The following is a 20,000-nucleotide window of genomic DNA, read 5'->3' as shown; positions in this document are numbered from 1 at the left end:
GGAGAAAAACATTGGTACTGCTTCCACGCTATCGAGGAAGTATTTGGAAATCGGGGTAGATGTTTTTCGCTTTGTCAACCATCGAAGTAGCCCAAGAATTGGGGCGAGAGTAGAGGACAGCTACCTTCTCTCTCTCTCTCTCTCTCTCTCTCTCTCTCTCTCTCTCTCTCTCTCTTTGTTTGTGTGTGTTTTTCCTCGTGGCTCAGTTGCTATTTTCGCATGTCGTGCCCAGAGATTTAAGACCGTGTAGGGGTGACTGCAAATTCTTTGCAGTGTTTAAATACCCGGAGGTGTTTATGTTGATGAAAATGGGAGAGAAAAGGGAGATTTGATTTCAGATTGAACCGTTTGTACGAGACCATTGATGCAAATGTCTTAAGCTCTTGTCATCTATGAAATTCCAAGCTATCGGTTAATGTCTCAGAAGGCATTATTGATTTGAGCTGAAAGCTTCCAATTGTAAATCACTTCATATATGTATTTTTTTATATACATTTTCACGGCCTTTTGCTTCAGTGACCATGGCATTCACGACGCCATGTAAATCCCAATCAATCAATCAATCAATCAACCAGAATGTAAATTGCTTCATTGCCTTTCTTGTTCCATCGCCTGAGACCCTTGGGATATTGTCAACTGTCTATTCCGCCCCAACTACAACCAAGTCTGAAATTGAGATTCAGCTGTCGATCCTCTTTCCAGTATCAGCCGTTAGTGTGCGTTGCTTCTAAGTACCTTTATCACAGATAATTCCAGATAATATTTACTTGCCACTGCGAGAAGTTTGTGGGAAAACATATGACTTGATATCTAAGACTTATTATATTTCAAGATTTAATATTTTTACACACCTGTTGCCATCCACTGTTGATCACTGATAGCTTGATTGTAGTAGCGTCGTGGCTGCCTACCGCGACAGGTTGTTTTCATTTTTTATGAACAATATCTTGCCCAATTTTTATAGCTTAATAGACTGCAATATTATTAAGCTTAAAGGGGCTGATAATTATTTCTCTCACATGGACATTATTTGTGCCTCATATGGACTTTTTATTCTCTGTTTAATAGTGGTTTCGACGTGTCATCCATTTAATAATAATAATAATAATAATAATAATAATAATAATAATAATAATAATTAAAAATACTCATAATAGCATGAGTCTTGAAATGGAGAAACAAATCCACAGTTATGTGTATGTACATATACAGTATTTAAGGATAAATCTGTACAGATTTATCCTTAAATATATGTACATTGCGTAACTGTGGATTTGTTTCTCCAATAATAATAATAATAATAATAATAATAATAATAATAATAATAACAGCAGCAATTTCAGTAAAGACGACATTTCCTATATTTTGCAAGTGGCCTTGCTGACAGAAATATGGTTCATTACTGACCTTCTTTCTTTTGGCACTCGCCCTTGGGGTGCAAATGAGGTGCCCCGAAAAAGTGGTACCCACTCACACGCGAGTGCCACTTGCAAGTCGCCTTTTTGCCGTTTTGAATCAGTCGCTTGTTCCGATGCCATATTGCAGGGTTAACGAATCTGTCAGTGTGGTGCCAATTTATAGAATGAATCGATCTGAGAAGTACATTAGAGGAAGGGATCCCATACTTTATTATTATAATATTAAAGAACAGATTGACCCCTGTTATTATTATTATTATTATTATTATTATTATTATTATTATTATTATTATTATTATTATTATTATTATTACTGAGAATTAAAAGCCACAGTAGTGTTAAAAATATGGCCGGAGTTAAAAACGATTTTTAACACTGTGCATAAATATTTTTAACACTACTGTGGATTTTAATTCTCGATATTATAGCCTTGCTTCATTATTATTATTATTATTATTATTATTATTATTATTATTATTATTATTATTATTATTATTATTATTATTATCAGAGGATGAACCCTATTCATATGGAACAAACCCACCAAAGGGGCCACTGAATTGAAACTCAAGCTTCCTAAGAATATGGTGCTCATTAGGAAGAAATAAGAGAAGTCAAAGGGAAATACAGAAAGAAGAAATCTCACTTACTGAAAAGAAAAAAATAAATTAATAAAAATGTATCAAAATGCAAGGAGAACAGCATAAGGGTAGTAATGCACTGCATCTTCGCCTGAACTTTTGAAGTTCCAATTGCACGGCATTCTCAGGGAGACTGGTCCACAGTCCAACAGTGTGAGGAATAAAGGACCTCTGGAACTGAGAAGTTCGACAGCGAGGCGCGTTTACTGCAGATTGGTGCCGCAGTTCAGCAAATCTGGTTGCTCTCGGCAGTTGAAAAGGCGATCCGGGATCAATCGTGAATGTGAAAGATCTCTGTGAATTATTATTATTATTATTATTATTATTATTATTATTATTATTATTATTAAAAACATTCGTTGTAGCATGGGACTTCAAATGGAGAAAGCAAACCCACAGGAATTGAACTTCACTAATATATTTAACAAAATGAGTCTCCAAAGCGTTTTCGAGATTCTGCACGATTCTCCTTTTAAGATAAAAAATAAAATTACGTAATTGTGGATTTGTTTCCTCTATTATTATTATTATTATTATTATTATTATTATTATTATTATTATTATTATTATATTTAAGTTGGCACCAACGAGGTCTTCGCAATGGCCTTATGACAGTGTAGATGAAAGTAAGTGGGTGTCACCTAAATTTAAAAACTCGACCTCACCCCCTTTAAAAAAAAGGGTCAAACCTTCGAGGCGTCAGGTACATTGTGACCCCTTTATAGCGAACCAGGTGTAGGGAGGAGGTGTTCAAGTGCCAGGTGCGGAGGATTAATGAGGAAAGATTAAGTGGTGGCAACCTTGTCTCCTAATCCTCTTAATATCCGCATAATTCTTTCGTCCTTGTATGATACGAGAATCATATGGGGCTCCAGATTCTTTTATTTTATTTGATTTTTAGTTTTCTGAAAAGAAAACTATTGTGCCGGCTTTGTCTGTCTGTCCGCACTTTTTCTGTCCGCACTTTTTTCTATCCGCACTTTTTCTGTCCGCACTTTTTTCTATCCGCACTTTTTCTGTCCGCCCTCAGAGCTTAAAAACTACTGAGGCTAGAGGGCTGCAAGTTGGATGTTGATCATCCACCCTCCAATCATCAAACATACCAAATTGCAGCCCTCTAGCCTCAGTAGTTTTTTCTAAAATTTTATTTAAGGTTAAAGTTAGCCATAATCGTGCATCTGGCAACGATATAGGCCAGGCCACCACTGGGCCTTGGTTAAAGTTTCATGGGGAGCGGCTCATAACAGCATTATACCTAGACCATCGAAAGATGGATCTTTTTTCGGTGGCCTTGATTATACGACGTACAGAAAACTCGATTGCTCCGAAAAAACTTCGGCGCATGTTTTACTTGTTAAAATTTTTCTAATACTCTTGCAATCGGCGAAGTTGGATGTTTTACTCTTTCGCTTGTATCGCGTTGGTTGTTTGTTTATTTCATTGTTTTTCTGTTTGCCCACAGGATATACATTAAAAACATTATTTAATGAATCAGTGGGATATCATGTATACTAGTGAACTGCCTGCGAGGAAAACCTGATTAAGTTTTCAAATTGATTCCAGGAATGGCATTAGAATGTTCCTTTTTGAATGCTCATGTAATTTTATTTTTATTTATTTTTTATTATGTATTTATTTGTTTGTTCATTAAATATATCGATTTTTATTTTATTAATTTTTTTTTAGCGGGACCCTTTAAATGTAGAATTGTCAGTTAACAAAGTATTGCGGTCCTTGGGTATGGGTTCATTTCGTTTTTTTTTTTTTTTCTTTGGGTTTGGGTTCAAACCCTACCCTGAGAATCCCCGTAGGTGGGTAGTGCCATCAATGCACCTCGCGGGGTGCACCGTAGGCATTACTAAAGGTTCTTTGCAACGTCCCTTCGGCCTCTAGCTGCAACCTCTTTCATTCCTTTTACTGTACCTCCATTCATATTCTCTTTCTTCCATCTGACTTTTCACCGTCTCTAACAATTGTTTCAGAGTGCAACTGCGAGGTTTTCCTCCTGTTACCCCTTTCAAACCTAGCCTACCTACTCTCAATTTTCCTTTTCAGCGCTGAATGACCTCTTAAGTCCCAGTGCTTGGCCCATGGCCTAAACTCTATATTCCATTTCATTCCTACCCCGAGAATCTTATAGATACGGTGATGGGACGTCATTTAATATTTAGTTGTCGTAAGGGCAAAACACCACTCTATACTGAAAATTCTAAATATCGACCGTTCGCAAGAAACAGGAAATACGGTCTCATTTACGTGTAGATATATTTACTCGTTGGCCTATGTGGTATTCTTTATTCTTGTTTTGCATTTATACTATTTTTCTCCTCTTCACATTGTAACTCTCATATTTTACATATTCTCTTGTGTAGAAGTTTACAAGGCAAAGTAATAGAAGATTTCTGTGGCTTGTTCCATATAGAACGTGTTCACATTTTGAAAATAATAATAATAATTATTATAATAATAATAATAATTATTATTATTATTATTATTATTATTATTATTATTATTATTATAACAATAATAAAACAAAGACCTTTTTAATTTTAAAATGAAAATTAATAATAATAATTATTATTATTATTATTATTATTATTATTATTTAAAATAACAATAGTAAAGCAAAGACATTTTTAATTTGAAAATAAAAATTAATAGTAATAATAATAAAATAATCCAACAAAGACCCCTTAACTTTGTAGTTTCTTCCGACAGCAAAAAATATCGCTTAAATATGAATAACAGATTCAGTATTGATAATGATATTAATTATCGACCGAAGATGACGCAACGGGACGACAGGTTTGCATTTCCAGTGAAAGGAGACAGGAGTGTAAATATGGTCATCAGATATAAATCTGATTTTTCATTTCTCGAAGAACCGGTCCTGGGGGATGTGTCAACTAGTGGCAGGCGTTGGGTTCGTGTGTTGTAGGAGTAAAACTATACATGCAAAAATATATATATATATATATATATGATTTATATTTATATATATTCATATATTGATATATATATATGATATTAATTAACGATATATATAATATGACGCAAACGGGACGACAGGTTTATATTTTCATATAGTGAAAGGAGACAGTGAGGTCGAACCAGCGACGGACGGGGAATCATCAGTGACACATATAACCAGTCGGCTGACTGATTAGTGTTTTCATTCCTGATCCCCGTCCGTCGCTCGAAGAACCGGTCCTGGGGATATGAAAATCAACTAGTGGCAGGCTTTTGTTGTATGTGTTGTGATGTGATAAAAGTCATATATATATGTATATATATATGTATATATAGTATATATATATATATATATATATATATATATATATTTACATATAGATATAGATATATAAATATGTATACATATATGTATATATATATACACATATGGATGTGTATGCGTGTGTGATCAGGAATACAGAAGTTTTGATATTCGAAATACATGGCTTTAATGTGAAAGTAAGTGTTTTTATGGGCCTTTTTAACTTCATAGAACACTGTTTCAATACTGTAAAAGACATTCGTATGTGTGTTATCGTGTGTGTGTGTGTGTGTGCGCGTGTGTGTGTATGTGCAGATGTATGTATGTACTGAAAAACAAAACAGAGGGCGCTGGACAAGAGGGTAAGTCGATGATTCAGTAAACTTTTGGGGGACTAAATAGTATTTGATTAAATAAAATGGAAAATTAAAAGAACGCTGAAAAATGAAAGATCCAGAGGTGTTTTTTATACTGACAACGTCAAAACTCTTCGGCAAAAAAATACCTAGTGAAGAAAAATTCAAAGTCAAAATGGAAAAAGATTCTTCTATAGAAGATCTTGGGAGATGAAAAATTGCCAATTGTAATGATAAATGGTAAGAATAAAGGAAAATAGAAAAAAAAAATGGAATAAAAGTAAAAAAAAATCATAATACGAGAAGAACCTTCAAAAGAAGATTTTCGAAGATGAAAAATTGCGAATTGTAGGGATAAATTGTAGGCATGGAGGAAACTATAAAAAATATGGAATAAAAGTAGCAAAAAAAAAAAAATCATAATTCAACAACAAACCTTGAAAATAAGATCTTGAAAGATGAAAAACTGTAAATTGTAAGAATAAAGGAAAACACAAAAAAAACTGAATAAAAGAAACTCAGGAGAGGAGGTTATATCTATGACATTGGGCTCTGGCATCGCTCGCCCGAAAGTCTTGCAAATGCCAGACTGGTGAATCCTCTTCCTCTACCAACCACTCTCCCGCCTCCGTCCCCGCCCCCGCGAGCCCATGCGTGCGTGCGTTGTCATGACCTTGGTGCTGTTTATATACAAATCTCTCTCTCTCTCTCTCTCTCTCTCTCTCTCTCTCTCTCTCTCTCTCTCTCTCTCTCTGTGTTTTGGTGTTCGGAGTCACAAAATCCTCTTAAGCCAACTGGAAGAATAGCTTTCTTAGATTTCAGTAATGTAGGTACACTATTCATCAGTTATATATATTATATATATATATATATATATATATATATATATATATATATATATATATATATATATATATGTATGTATATGTATGTATATGTATTTCTCACTTTTCGCTTAATAGTTACAATTCCCTTGGATGTCAGTTACTCTCGAGGTTAAGTTAATTTGATAATAAACGATGATTGTGGCTTTATATTTTTGAATATATATATATGACTATTTATCACATCACCGTGATTCATATACAATCACTTTTAATCAGGCTACAATATGTACTTTAATATCAATTCAATTACATATGTAATATATTTTCAAAAGTGACCAGTAGATTTTTAGGTGATAATTTCCATCCTGGGAAAAAGCGACGGAAAACGATTGCCGCTACCAGTCGGCCGACTGGTTGCGTGAAGATGGGTCTGTTCCAGCTCTAATAAATATTATCTGAAAACGACAGTTAAATGTATTACTTCGAGAGGTAATAGACTTTCATCCTCTCGTGGTCAGGGTCGGCAACGTGACATATATATATGTGATTACTGGTGACTTTTATCAGTTACATATGATTGTGGCATTACAGCTACATATGTATCTTTAAAAGTGACCAGTAGATTTTACGGCTTTTTCAGCCTAAAAGCAATCCAAAAACCGATTGCCCACCTGGCTACGATGGTAAGATGGGTCTGTTCCAGCTCTAATAAATTATCTGAAAATACAGTTATATGTATGTACGAGAGGTAATAGACTTTCATATATCGTGGTCAGGTCGGTGACCTCCTTGTGATTATGGTGACGCAGGTTCGTTTCCCGCGATCGGGCATCACAGCTACTTCAGTTTCTTATATGGATTTTATATGTAGTGACAAGCATATCCAAAAAGCGCGAAGAATTTGATAGTTAAGAGGGCATTGTGGCTATTACAATTACATATATACTGTATATATATATATATATATATATATATATATATATATATATATATATATATATATATATATATATATATATATATATATATATATATATATATATATATATATATATATATATATATGTGTGTGTGTGTGTGTGTGTTTGTATGTATGTATGTGTATATATATATGTATGTATATATATATATATATATATATATATATATATATATATATATATATATATATATATATATATATATATATATATATATATATATATATGTTTGTATGTATATATATATATATATGTATATATATATATATATGTATATATATATATATATATATATATATATATATATAGACTGTATATATATATATATATATATATATATATATATATATATACTTTATTCATATATATATACACACACTGAGCGAGTGAGGGAGTTGATGTCTTGTCTACAAGCGATATCCTTCTCGAAAATTCTTGAAGCTCTGGTAGAAAGAAAAGCAATATATCTATTGATGCTTTTCTCAATGTAAAATATTCAAACCCTATGTCCTTAATGTCCTCGTTCATTGTTTATATAAGATAAAAACTGCAGACTTAGTTTTCTCGTGTTTCCTCTTTATTTTGTTTCATGTTTACTCGATTTTATATAAAAAAAAAAGTAAAAAATGCTCCGAAGTTTCTTCAGCGCAATCAAGTTTTCTGTACAGCGTATAATCAAGGCCACCGAAAATAGATCTATCTTTCGGTGGTCTCGGTATAATGCTGTGTAAGCCGCGGCCCATGAATCTTAACCACGGCCCGGTGGTGACCTGTCCTATATCGTTGCCAGATGCACGATTATGGTTAACTTTAACCTTAAATAAAATAAAAATTACTGAGGCTAGAGGGCTGCAATTTGGTATGTTTGATGATTGGAGGGTGGATGATATCAACATACCATTTTGCAGCCCTCTAGCCTCAGTGGTTTTTCAGATCTGAGATGGACAGACCAATCCATCTCAATAGTTTTATTTTCAGAACACTAAAAAGTGTTTCTCTCTGGGCAATACATATCTGCTCTGCTGATCAGCGCACATACTCCCGTGTCTAACCAGTGCCATTCGCTGTGGCACTCTCTACTCTCCCTTCGAGTTCCGACGAAGGACCTCTTTGGTAGATGGGAATCTTGTCAGGCAGAGAAACGGTATCTACTCTCCCGATCATCTTACATACTTTCGAATCTGTTCCGAGTGCCACTGCTGTGGCACTGCTTTCTGGCACGCGTGAATAGGTCCCAAGCACGCTTTTACTTTTACTGCCATTCTTTCCTTGCCTAAAAGTACTCGAGCAAAAGTGTCAGGACGGAGTGCCAAGTTTGTTGGACATCGCTCGGACTTTCCGCAGCAGAGATCAATGTTATTTTCGATTGGCTGTTTAGTTGCGAACTTTGAAAGGTTCTTCAGGTGTTATTTTCCCTTCAGAATACCACTTGTGTAATTTGCATTAATTCCACCTCTGTGTTCTCTAGGTCCTTATGGTAAGTCCTCCGTTGGGGGTTAGTGCTGTCAGTGCACCTCACGTGGTGCACTGTAGGCATTACTTAAGGGTCTTTGCAGCGTCCCTTCGTCCCCTAGCTGCGACATTTTTCATTCCTTTGATTGTACCTCCCTCCATTTTCTCTTTCTTACATCTAACTTTCCACCCTCTAACAATGTTTTCATAGTGCAACTGCGAGGTCTTCCTCCTGTTACACCTTTCAAACCTTTTCCTGTCAATTTCCCTTTCAGCCCTGAATGACCTCATAGGTCCCAGCTCTTGGCCTTTGTACTAAATTCTATATTCTATTCTATTCTTATGGTAAGTCATTGCCGCTTGTACCGAAGGTCTATGGTTGTCTTAGCTGTCATAAAATAGGGTAGTACAACCCCCCCCTCATCTCCTTCCCCCCCTCTTTTATTCGTGTTTGAGACCAACTCAAATCTATAAACTAGCGCTGAATGACCCCATAGGTCCCAGTGCTTGGACTATGGCCTAAATTCTATATTCAATTCAATTCAAATCTATAAACCCTGACAGATTTCAAAAATTGAGTTGTAGGAAGATAATTTGATCATGAAGATATGCCCCTTATCCAGACCAGGCCAAATGCTGAGAAGAAGCAAAAGGATCGAAGTTTATAGAAGTCTGGGAAAACGTAAGCAGGTAGAGAATTCGTATTGTTGGCTGTTGTGCGGCATTATTGCGCGTGGCCATAGTGGTAACAGCTGTGGAATTCTGTCTTGTGATGAGTTTTGTATTATTTTTAAAATGGCTCTTGTTTTGGCATTTTTTCCTGAAATGAATTTGTTTTTGTAATAAAAGCTGTGGTATTTCTAACGCGAAATTGTTATGGTATTTTCTCATGTCATGATGGTAGCGGCTGTTGTGGTATTTGTCCTGTGAAATGGCTGTGGTATTTTCTGATGTGACAATGATTGTGGTATTTTCTCACTTGGCAGTGGTTGTATTCATGTTGTGGTTGTTGGGCATTTTTTCCCTTGGCAATGGATGAATTTTCTCAGAAAGTAATGGTCGTGGTATTTTCGCGTGCGGTATTGGGTATAGCATTTTGACCATGGGTAAGGTCTGGCCGTTTCAATACCCTGGGACAACAAAGGTGTGGTGGTATTCATTCCAGGGTAAAATTCGCTGTGGTATCTCTTCTCTTGTGACATTTTTCGTAAGGATATTGTTTTCATAATCCATCTCTTCAGATTGAAATAGAATGTGTATTTGTGCATAATTTCCAATTTCATGAATTTGATACAAATCAAAAGGACATATTTATTTTCATTTCCGATGTAACCCCGGAACTTCAGTCTAGTCATTATTATTATTATTATTATTATTATTATTATTATTATTATTATTATTATTTTATTATTATTATTATTATTAGCGTGAAACAAGGGAAGAAACGTAATGAACTTCAGACGAGATTAAAAATTCATGCATAAGTAAGTCAGGAATAAATAACGTTCCGTAAACTCTCTCTCTCTCTCTCTCTCTCTCTCTCTCTCTCTCTCTCTCTCTCTCTCTCTCCTCTTTTGAAGAGGCCCCTGACCTCAGCGGCGAGTGACTTCCCTCGGAGGCTTGGCAGTGACATCTCCGACGTATCTAGAACGCGACGACAATGTCACACCAAACGATGAGGAAGTTCTCCCAGATCTTCTTGGGACGCCTTTGTCAAAACAAAAACAGTCATGTCACTTCTTTGACAAAGGTCCAGTTGACGACCTCAGCATCTGGTGTTATTTCGCCCTAATGTTTTCCGGGTACACTGACCCCAATTACTTGACGTTATTGAGGCATCAGGAAGGAAAGGTGCTTCCAAGATTGACAGGCCAAATAGAAGCTTAGCGATTTTATTTTTTTATTTTTTGTTATTTTCTCTTTACTGGTGGAGAAGATAGATATATGGGTAGGTAGTTTTCCATGCCATCGGCTTCCCTCTTGCCAAAAGAGATCTCATCATTATTTTATTTTACAGAAAAAAAAACCTTGCTTAAATATTATCATTTTACGAGTGAGGTTTTAAATCGTGTTTTACATATTGGCATTTATTACTAGTTACTAAGTAAGGAAGGCATCTATTATTATTGGTATTCAGTACGTGTAAATACTCATTCACCAACAAGCCTCTGTTTTGTCCATACGTACAAAAACGGTCCAGAAGAGGAGCGTGAAGTCAAATACTGTGCGAAAACAGCAAACAAACAAACAAAAAAATATATGAAAATGAAGAGAAACTGACAAAACATCAGATGGAATCAAGGCTATAAATGGCAGTGTGCTCTAAAATGGCACAGCAGACACACTTCTTTAACTCACGACCATCAACATTATCTCTTTCAAAAAAGAGGGCTGCTGCTGCTGCAAAGCGAATATTCTTAAAGACTTGGTTGACAGTTATGCTTAAGAATATCGTGGTCCTCAGCCAGGACCACCACAATATTCTGTTTTTGATTCATCCGTTTGTTTTATTTTAACTTGGCGTTGCAGCAGTGGTTTTAGTCGTCGTATTGTGAGTTATTATATATATATATATATATATATATATATATATATATATATATATATATATATATATATATATATATACATATATATATATATACATATATATATGTATGTATGTATGTATATGTATATATAATGTATATATTCCCAGCTCCCTCACCCTCCTCTCTGTACGCCCACCAGTCTGGTCTTGAACCTTGGACCTCCTCCTACCTTCCCTTAAAAGAAGAAGAAGAAGAAGACACAGCCGGGGAAAACTTGATATTGTTGACGTTGGCTACTTAGAATGGGCCTTCCTTGTTTTGCCTTCTTTTGTCTCGTATGTTTGTGACAATTGCTTTCTCTCTTCTCTGGGAGTTACTTATTACCTGTTGTGCGAATTCGCAGGTAGGACGATGTGGTTTATAATTAAACAAGTAAAGAATGTGCTGAAGTTTTTTCAGAGCAATCGAGTTTTCTGTAAGAAAATTTCAGAACTCAGCCACGGTCCGGTGGTGGCCTGTGTTGTTGGTATCTATATCGGTGGCAGAAGTACGATTATGGCTTACTTTAACTGTAAATAAAATAAAAACTATTGTAGCTAGAAGGTTGCAATTTGGTATGTTTGGTGATTGGAGGGTGGATGATCAACACACCAATTTGCAGCCCTCTAGCCTCTGTAGTTGTTAAGATCTGAGGGCGGACAGAATGAAGTGAGGACGGACAGACAAAACCGTCACAATAGTTTTCTTTTACAGAAAACTAACAAAAAGGAAAGAGATTATGAGTAGTTTTATCCATAATGTTTTCAACATTCGGAGGTCGATGGCAAAGGCAACCAGATGTCATTGGCAGACTAGATTGTATACAAAGAAAAAAAAAAGACGGGGGTGGCTGAGAAAGCCATGTAAAATAAGGATAACAGGAGCAGTAGAAGAATTCCAACGCCGGTTAATAGAGTGAAAGAAAGTAAAAAGCATGCGGTCCAAGAAGGGTTGAATTTCCACAGTCTTGTGTACATATATATATATATATATATATATATATATATATATATATATATATATATATATATTTGAATACTCAAATTATATATTATATTTGAATTCAAATTGGCATTTAGTTGTGTACATATGCAGACACCTCTTGCCTCTGTAAATGCTTGATTGGTTTATAATGACCTGGCGTTACTCCAGTAAAGGTCATAGATGCCGTTGGACCTATAGGGAAGACAAGGATGCAGGCGAATTCTGTTAGACAGATTTAGGGGACTGTCTGCCTTCATTTTGGGAACCTCTTGGATATGATTGATTGATCCGTTTGTTTATTTTAACTTGGCGTCATAGCAGTGGTTATAGTCGTCGTGGGAAATGAGAGAAAATGCACTTTTTGTGAGTGATTATATGTACGACTTTTATATATTATACAGTGTATATATATGTATATATATATAAATATTATATATATATATATATATATATTGGATATACATATATATGTGTGTGTGTGTATATTTGTGTATGTATATTCCCACTTTATTGCGAGCTTGTCATAAAGTATACTGATTACGCTACGCATATTAAAATTTTCGTACAGTGGGAGAAGACGTACAATCGGCTTTTTTTTTTTTTCAGTTAGGATTGATTTCTCGTGTCATCGCATTCGTTTTGGATTATGAAATACCTCTACATTGTTTAAAGAAAAACAACCAGAATAACAAATCATAATTTCTTCAACTTGTGAAACTGATTTGCCCAAAAGAGTCTCTTGCTGCGTAAATTAGATTATATCTTTGCGTTCCCGAATGCAATTAAGATTTTTAAAAATTGATAGGAATTTGCCTATTCAAGATTGAAGGAAGTCCTTTTAAGATTAACACCAACATAATAATGTCTATTAAGTTGTATAAAAACTTCAGATACTAACGAATACTGAATATAGAATTGAATTGAATATAGAATTTAAGCCAAAGGCTAAGTAATGGTACGTATGAGGTCATTCAGCTCTGAAACGGAAATTGAGAGTAGAAAGGTTGAAAGGTGTAACAGGAAGAAAACCTCGCAGTTGCACTATGAATCAATTGTTAGGAGAGTGTGGAAAGTAAGATGAAAGTAAGAGAATATGAAAGGAGGTACAGTAAAAGGAACGAAAGGGGTTGCAAGGGTCTTTGCAGTGCCCCGTCGGCCCCTAGCTGCAACCTCTGTCATTCCTTTTACTATACCTCCGTTCATATTCTTTCTTCCATCTGACTTTCCGCCCTCTCTAACAATTATTTCATAGTACAACTGCGAGGTTTTCCTCCAGTTACGTCTTTCAAACCTTCTTACTTTCAATTTTCCTTTCAGCGCTGAATGACCTCATAGGTCCCAGCTCTCGGCCTTTGGCCTAAATTGTATATTCTACTCTTCTACTCTACGAAAGGGGTTGCAGGTAGGGGCCGAAGGCACGCTGCAAAGAGCCTTAAGTAATGCCTACAGTGCACCGCATGAGGTGCACTGACGGCACTACCCCCCAACGGGGATACTAACGAACTTGGCTTCACATAATTGTGAGAGAGAGTAATGGGATCTAATGCGTTATTACAGAGACCTTATTTGTAATGATGGAATTATTCTCGTAGGTGATACTTTCCTTGTCATTAAGAACAAACGAACTGGTTATTATATTTTATTAAAATTCCCTGAAGTGTCCTGCAATATTTTGGTCTCTCAACTTTCTTTTTATTTTTTCTGTTATTTTTTGTTTCTGTTTTTCCTGTTTACGTTCTCCTTTTATTTTGTTCTGTTAATTTTTTTTTATTCTTTATATTTACGTTCTGCTTCACCTCAGTTTTCCTTTTACGTTATTTGTTCATTGAAATATTCTTAATTTATATTATTTTCGTTATCGTTCTTAGAGTTATTTAGATTCCATTGCCAATCACATTAACTGCCTATATTATTTGTTGTGTCTGTGATAGTACTTTTGAGTAGAAGAGCCTGTATAACAACAGGGTTTATAATTCTAAGATGGAATTTTTTTAACGTTTATTTTTGAGATTCGATTAAATGTGCTGATATTTTATTAAGAGAAATAAGATCAGCAGTAACACCAAAATGCAGACAAATGACAGTGCATAAATACTCGCATGGCACACTCAGACGCAGTATGACAATGCATGAGTCTATTGTGTATGTGACCATAGACCAATGGTTCTCAACTGGGGGTCCAGGGACCATAAGGGGTCCGTGACTATAGAGTAGGAAGTCCGCGAGAAGTTTTGGAAGATCACAAAAATAATAAAAATATAAATAAATAAATAACGACTAAGTTATAAAGTAGGACCAACTCTATAGTCACGGAGCCCTTGTGGTCCCGGGGCCACCCAGCTGAGAACCATTGCCATAGACTACATATTTGCTGAAAAACACTTGCATACATTACGACAATACCATGTTAATTTCCCTTCGTGTTTTCAGGTAGACACAATGCCATCGAAAAAGAAGTTGAAGGCCTATATAAAGAAACTAACAATGTAAATACCAAGATGATTTTAAATCTATGCACGCGTTTCACATCCCCACCTCATTCCCGTACCTGTGGCGCGTTCTGTTGGTGTGATGATTCCCCCTCTGTCCCATTTTGAGCGCGTCATATTGGTGTGACACAGTCCAGATTGAAGTCAAGAATATTTGGCTGTATTTAAAGCATCTTTCCCAACAGAAGTAGAGATGGAGGGTTGTTCCCGTTTCCTGCATCGTGGCATTATTCATTTTTAACCCATCTCGCCACTTCTGTCAGCGTTGTCAACGATTAAAATGAGAGAATGAAAGCAACCAGCCTCCGTTTCACGACCGCTGACTCTCACTAATCGAACACGCTTTTGTTTACATCCATCCCTTTGGCTGTCAGACCCGCTAGGTTTTTATGCGTGTTTTAGTTTGATGTTCGGTGTTTTTCTCTTCCAGAAATGTTTGCCTGGTAATGTCCAGCGGTTCTCCTGATGGAATGCACCTGCCAATTGCTTTGTTCCCATAGGAGAAAATAATTTTTCTTATATATATATATTGGAATTTGGCCGACCATTAACTTTGAACTGTGGTTTCCCTTGTAGATATGTACATAAGTATTGTTTTGTAGTGATTTATTTTTTACTGGTTGTTTATGAGGCAGGTGGAAATCTTTAAATTGGGTCTTCAGTTGCAAACTACCTCAAAACAGTTTTCGTCCAAGCCTTTTCTCTTAAATTGGTGTGGCTTCAGTAATGAGACTACAGTTGCTGTTTTATTCATGTTTGGATGAATGATGCTAGGTCTTCACGCGCTTTGATATGATGGTTTGCACTCTCTCTCTCTCTCTCTCTCTCTCTCTCTCTCTCCACTTGACCAACGATAGGCAGTAATTCCCTACCAAGGCTGTCATATCGTTATTTCCTTGCCTTGAGAGAGAGAGAGAGAAAAGAGAGAGAGAGAGAGAGAGCAGCGTCAACTCGCTCAGCCCAGGTAGCGCAAGAAAGCCAACTTTTGCCAACTTTCTGTTATCACCGGACAGAATCTCATACGTGTCCGGAATCCGAAAATGAGCCGAAAACATTCCTGTTGGGATCCTAGCTACCCGGTTACCGTGACGGATATATTGATAAATATATTGACGGATGTATTGATACGGTCATAGAGAATCAATTTGAGCTTGGTTTGTAATATTTATGTCCGTGGACTGATTGATACGAGGTTCTCTCTCCTCGTTACATCAATGGAGTGATACTTATTATTATTATTATTATTATTATTATTATTATTATTATTATTATTATTATTATTATTTACAAGATCTGAAGCAGTGATAAAAGGAAGTTATAATGATAATATAGTAATAGTAGTAGTAATAGTAATTTCAACAATGATATTAATCTAAATAGAAAAAAAGAAATTGTAAAAAATTGAAATCAGAATTATGGGTCCAATTTGTTACCTTATCCAAAGCCTTGTATTCTGCGTTCATTGCTCAAGCATTTTACATGGACAACATTGTACCAGAATTTCGGGTATAAAACTCGGCCTCAGTCTTATTTCTTCGTAATATTTTAATTCATGCAAATAGGTACACAGTATTATACGTGTATATTATGCAAAAGTGAGATTTTACATATAAATGCATATATATATATATATATATATATATATATATATATATATATATATATATATATATATATATATATATATATATACATACAGTTTGTGTAGTGGAACTTTCTACACAAACCGTTCATCCTTCATTCAGCAGTTAAAGGATGAATACGACAGTAACTGTTGTTTCTCTTTTAATTTGAAGCCACCCTTATAGACGAAATTTATATTATATATATATATATATATATATATATATATATATATATATATATATATATATATATATATATATATATATAAAACTTATATATACTTATTTAAATTACCAATTACCACTCAGGTTCTTTTATCCATCTCATCCTTTCTCCTCAGGCCCCCAAAGGCGTCGCCCAGCCGACGAGAATCCGCAGGATCTGCCAGCCCAGGCGTCCTAGGAGCCGAGTCCGAGTGCCAGGAGACGGGTGGCGAAGGAATTCCTCCGGCCAAGCGACCCCTACAGGATCTGCCCCCACCACCCCGCTGTCCGTGCCCTCCACCCCGCCCGCATTCATGATGGCCCCGCCCCCCATCCCCGCGCCGCCCCCAGAGCCTCAGAGTAATCTGTCCAGGGTAAGGGCGGCGCCCGAGAGGGACTTCTTGTTATCGATGGATTTCTTTGCATTTTTTAGCATTTCGTTCCTTTTTTGTGAACCTTCATTTATATTACCAAAGGATAGCTTTCAGATTTGTATTTTTGTCTGCTGAAACTTTTTGTATCACCCACATATCTTTTTGATTTGCATTTTGTTAATTGAAACCTTTTCCTCCTTTTGACAAAGTTATATTTGTTCATTCTGTGAAACAGTTTGCATTTCCATTATAAGCACAGACCTTATCAAATCATGTTTGTTTGCACGGTTTGTGACTTTATTTCTTGTCGTGTGGACGTACAACTTCACACATAGACGCACACACACACACTGTATTAAAGAAAATATATTCGTCATATTTTTCTTCCAAAATATGCTTACAAACACACATGCGCGGGCGCAAAAAAAAAAATAAATGAATGACACGAGCATGCATTACATATTTCAAGTTCAGTTCTCATTAGCATGTCTGTGATGCAAGAGATCAAGCATCATTGACTCTACGTTAGTACATGAAATTTAATGTATATTTGCTCGTCTAAGTTATTACATTTGTTCAAGATCGTAAATAGTAAGACATATAATTGCATTCGTGATTCAGCCTTGCATGAATTTGTCTTACTTTGTATGTGTTAATAACTGTTTCAATAGGAATAGGAAATGTTGCACGTATATCAGACTCACATGCATAATATATATATGTGTATGTATATATATACACACACACATATATATATATAATATATATATATATGCATAAAACGTTTATCTCTATTTGTATGCATGATGTCCATATTCACGTAAACTTTATACAACAAAACTTTGATGTATCTTAGTTTTAAAATCACAAGAACCCGTTCCCCACATGATATAAACGCATGCCATTTGTTTCCCCGTGTATTGTAGCATCCAAAACTTTGACCCTACAGATCCACACCATGACGAAATTTCTGTTCCAGAAATCTGATGTGAATTCCCTTATTTTTTTGTCTCCCCTTCCAGACACCATCAGAGATATATCGGAAGGACTCCCTCAAGGTGAGAATTGAATCTGATTGGCTGTGCAGGTAGATTAGCATGGTATTTATGGTGCGCACGCACATCGTATGGCAGACTGTCATTTTTTTTTATACTTGCCATTTTTGCACTTTCGAATATTAAGCCACTCATAACCCATTCATAAAGTATTCACTCTTGAGGGCTGAGTGGATAATGTAAGTCACTCTGCTCTAACCCAAAAGAGGCATACTGTAGGTTCGAATCCTATGGTCATGATAGGAGGTCTTATCATTTGTAACTCTCTTTGGGTGTTAAGTTATTCCCAAGGTAAAGGGAATTCGATATTAATGGGTTGTTTGTGGCTTAACTCTTGAAAAAAATACTGTGGCTTCATCGAACATTACTGACCATATATATAATATACATATATTCATATATATATATATATATATATATATATATATATATATATATATATATATATATACATATATATATATATATACATATATATATCTATATATGTAATATACATACGTCAGTGGCCATCAGTCACATTGATATGATAGATATTTTCGTAGCAATGCAGGTAGATAGATTAGTGTGAAGCGACAAAGACTTTGTTTTGGCAGTATTACATTACGTAGACGATTTTAATCGACAAACTTTAAAGGATACATATTTAAAAGCCTTTAGATATCAGCTTTCGTTTCGGTAGCCAATAGTATTTGGAACCCCAAGCCACCTGGCGAAATGGCTGTGTTTCAAGGTAAGGTCATCTGAAGTGTTAATGCGTATGCTTTTGTAATAATAAGCTCCAACTGTATATTTCATTTCTTTATCTCATTTTGCATTATTAATTTCTGCCTTTGTTTTTATAATAATATGCTTGAAGCATAAGTATATTATTTTTTTGTGTAGTAAAGCTGTCTTGATTTATGCTTCTTTATTTTTATTTGCTCAAAATATCTGTTGCTTTTTCCACTGGATCTTGGATGGCAATATTCATGTTAATTAGAAGAAAGTTATTAACACTTCAATTAAACCTTCTGATTTAACTCCAATAACTCCAAGATCTAAATTTACACTACTACAGCAGGTCTTTTAACTCAACCTTTAACTCAATTGTAAACTACGACAGGGCTTTTAACTTAATAACGTTTAAGTCAGTCGTAAACTACGACAGGGCTTTAACTCAATAACGTTTAACTGAATTGCAAACCGCTGATAACCCTCATAGCTGATTCCTTAGCTTTAATATATAATAAAACAAGGCTTGATAAATAATAAAGTTACTTCAGTGATAGCGGTGATTCTCGAGAATTGAACGAAAAAAATACTGAAGAATTGTGGGGTCAAGTTAGGTTAAGATTGGTCCCACTGTTTAGTCATTTATTTATCTGTGACAAGCTATTTTATTTTTACATAGCTTTTGTAGTCAATCTTGGTTTAGGGTTGGAAATTATGATTTAGTATTTTGAATGCCTTTTGGCTTTATTATTATTATTATTATTATTATTATTATTATTATTATTATTATTAGTAGTAGTAGTAGTAGTAGTAGTAGTAGTAGTAGTAAAAAATTTTGACGTTTCGGTAGTTCTCTGTAACATTAACAGAAAGTTGAATGAAACCAGGGGTATAATTATGTCATATTTATTATTATATTTATAGTTATTATTATAATAGTAGTAGTAGTAGTAGTAAGCTTGCATAAATGACCATTCGCTTCCAATAATTACCAAAATCCAAATTTATAGTCGACCTAACTCTTCAAACTTTCACAG

The 20,000-nt window shown here is 35.2% G+C and overlaps 1 protein-coding gene across 1 annotated transcript in view; it reads left to right on the top strand.

The window, feature by feature from the left end:
- Positions 1-20,000, top strand: part of LOC136830122 (myb-like protein X) — a 74,017-nt gene that overhangs the window by 16,851 nt on the left and 37,166 nt on the right. Inside the window, exons 2-4 of the mRNA XM_067089313.1 lie at positions 14,933-14,988; positions 16,958-17,194; positions 18,217-18,252. Coding sequence (XP_066945414.1) covers positions 14,933-14,988; positions 16,958-17,194; positions 18,217-18,252 — 329 coding nt within the window. The remainder of the gene's footprint in view (positions 1-14,932; positions 14,989-16,957; positions 17,195-18,216; positions 18,253-20,000) is intronic.

Source organism: Macrobrachium rosenbergii, chromosome 46, assembly GCF_040412425.1.
Source record: "Macrobrachium rosenbergii isolate ZJJX-2024 chromosome 46, ASM4041242v1, whole genome shotgun sequence".
NCBI classification, from domain to species: domain Eukaryota; kingdom Metazoa; phylum Arthropoda; class Malacostraca; order Decapoda; family Palaemonidae; genus Macrobrachium; species Macrobrachium rosenbergii.
This window is presented reverse-complemented; position numbering and strand designations above follow the sequence as displayed.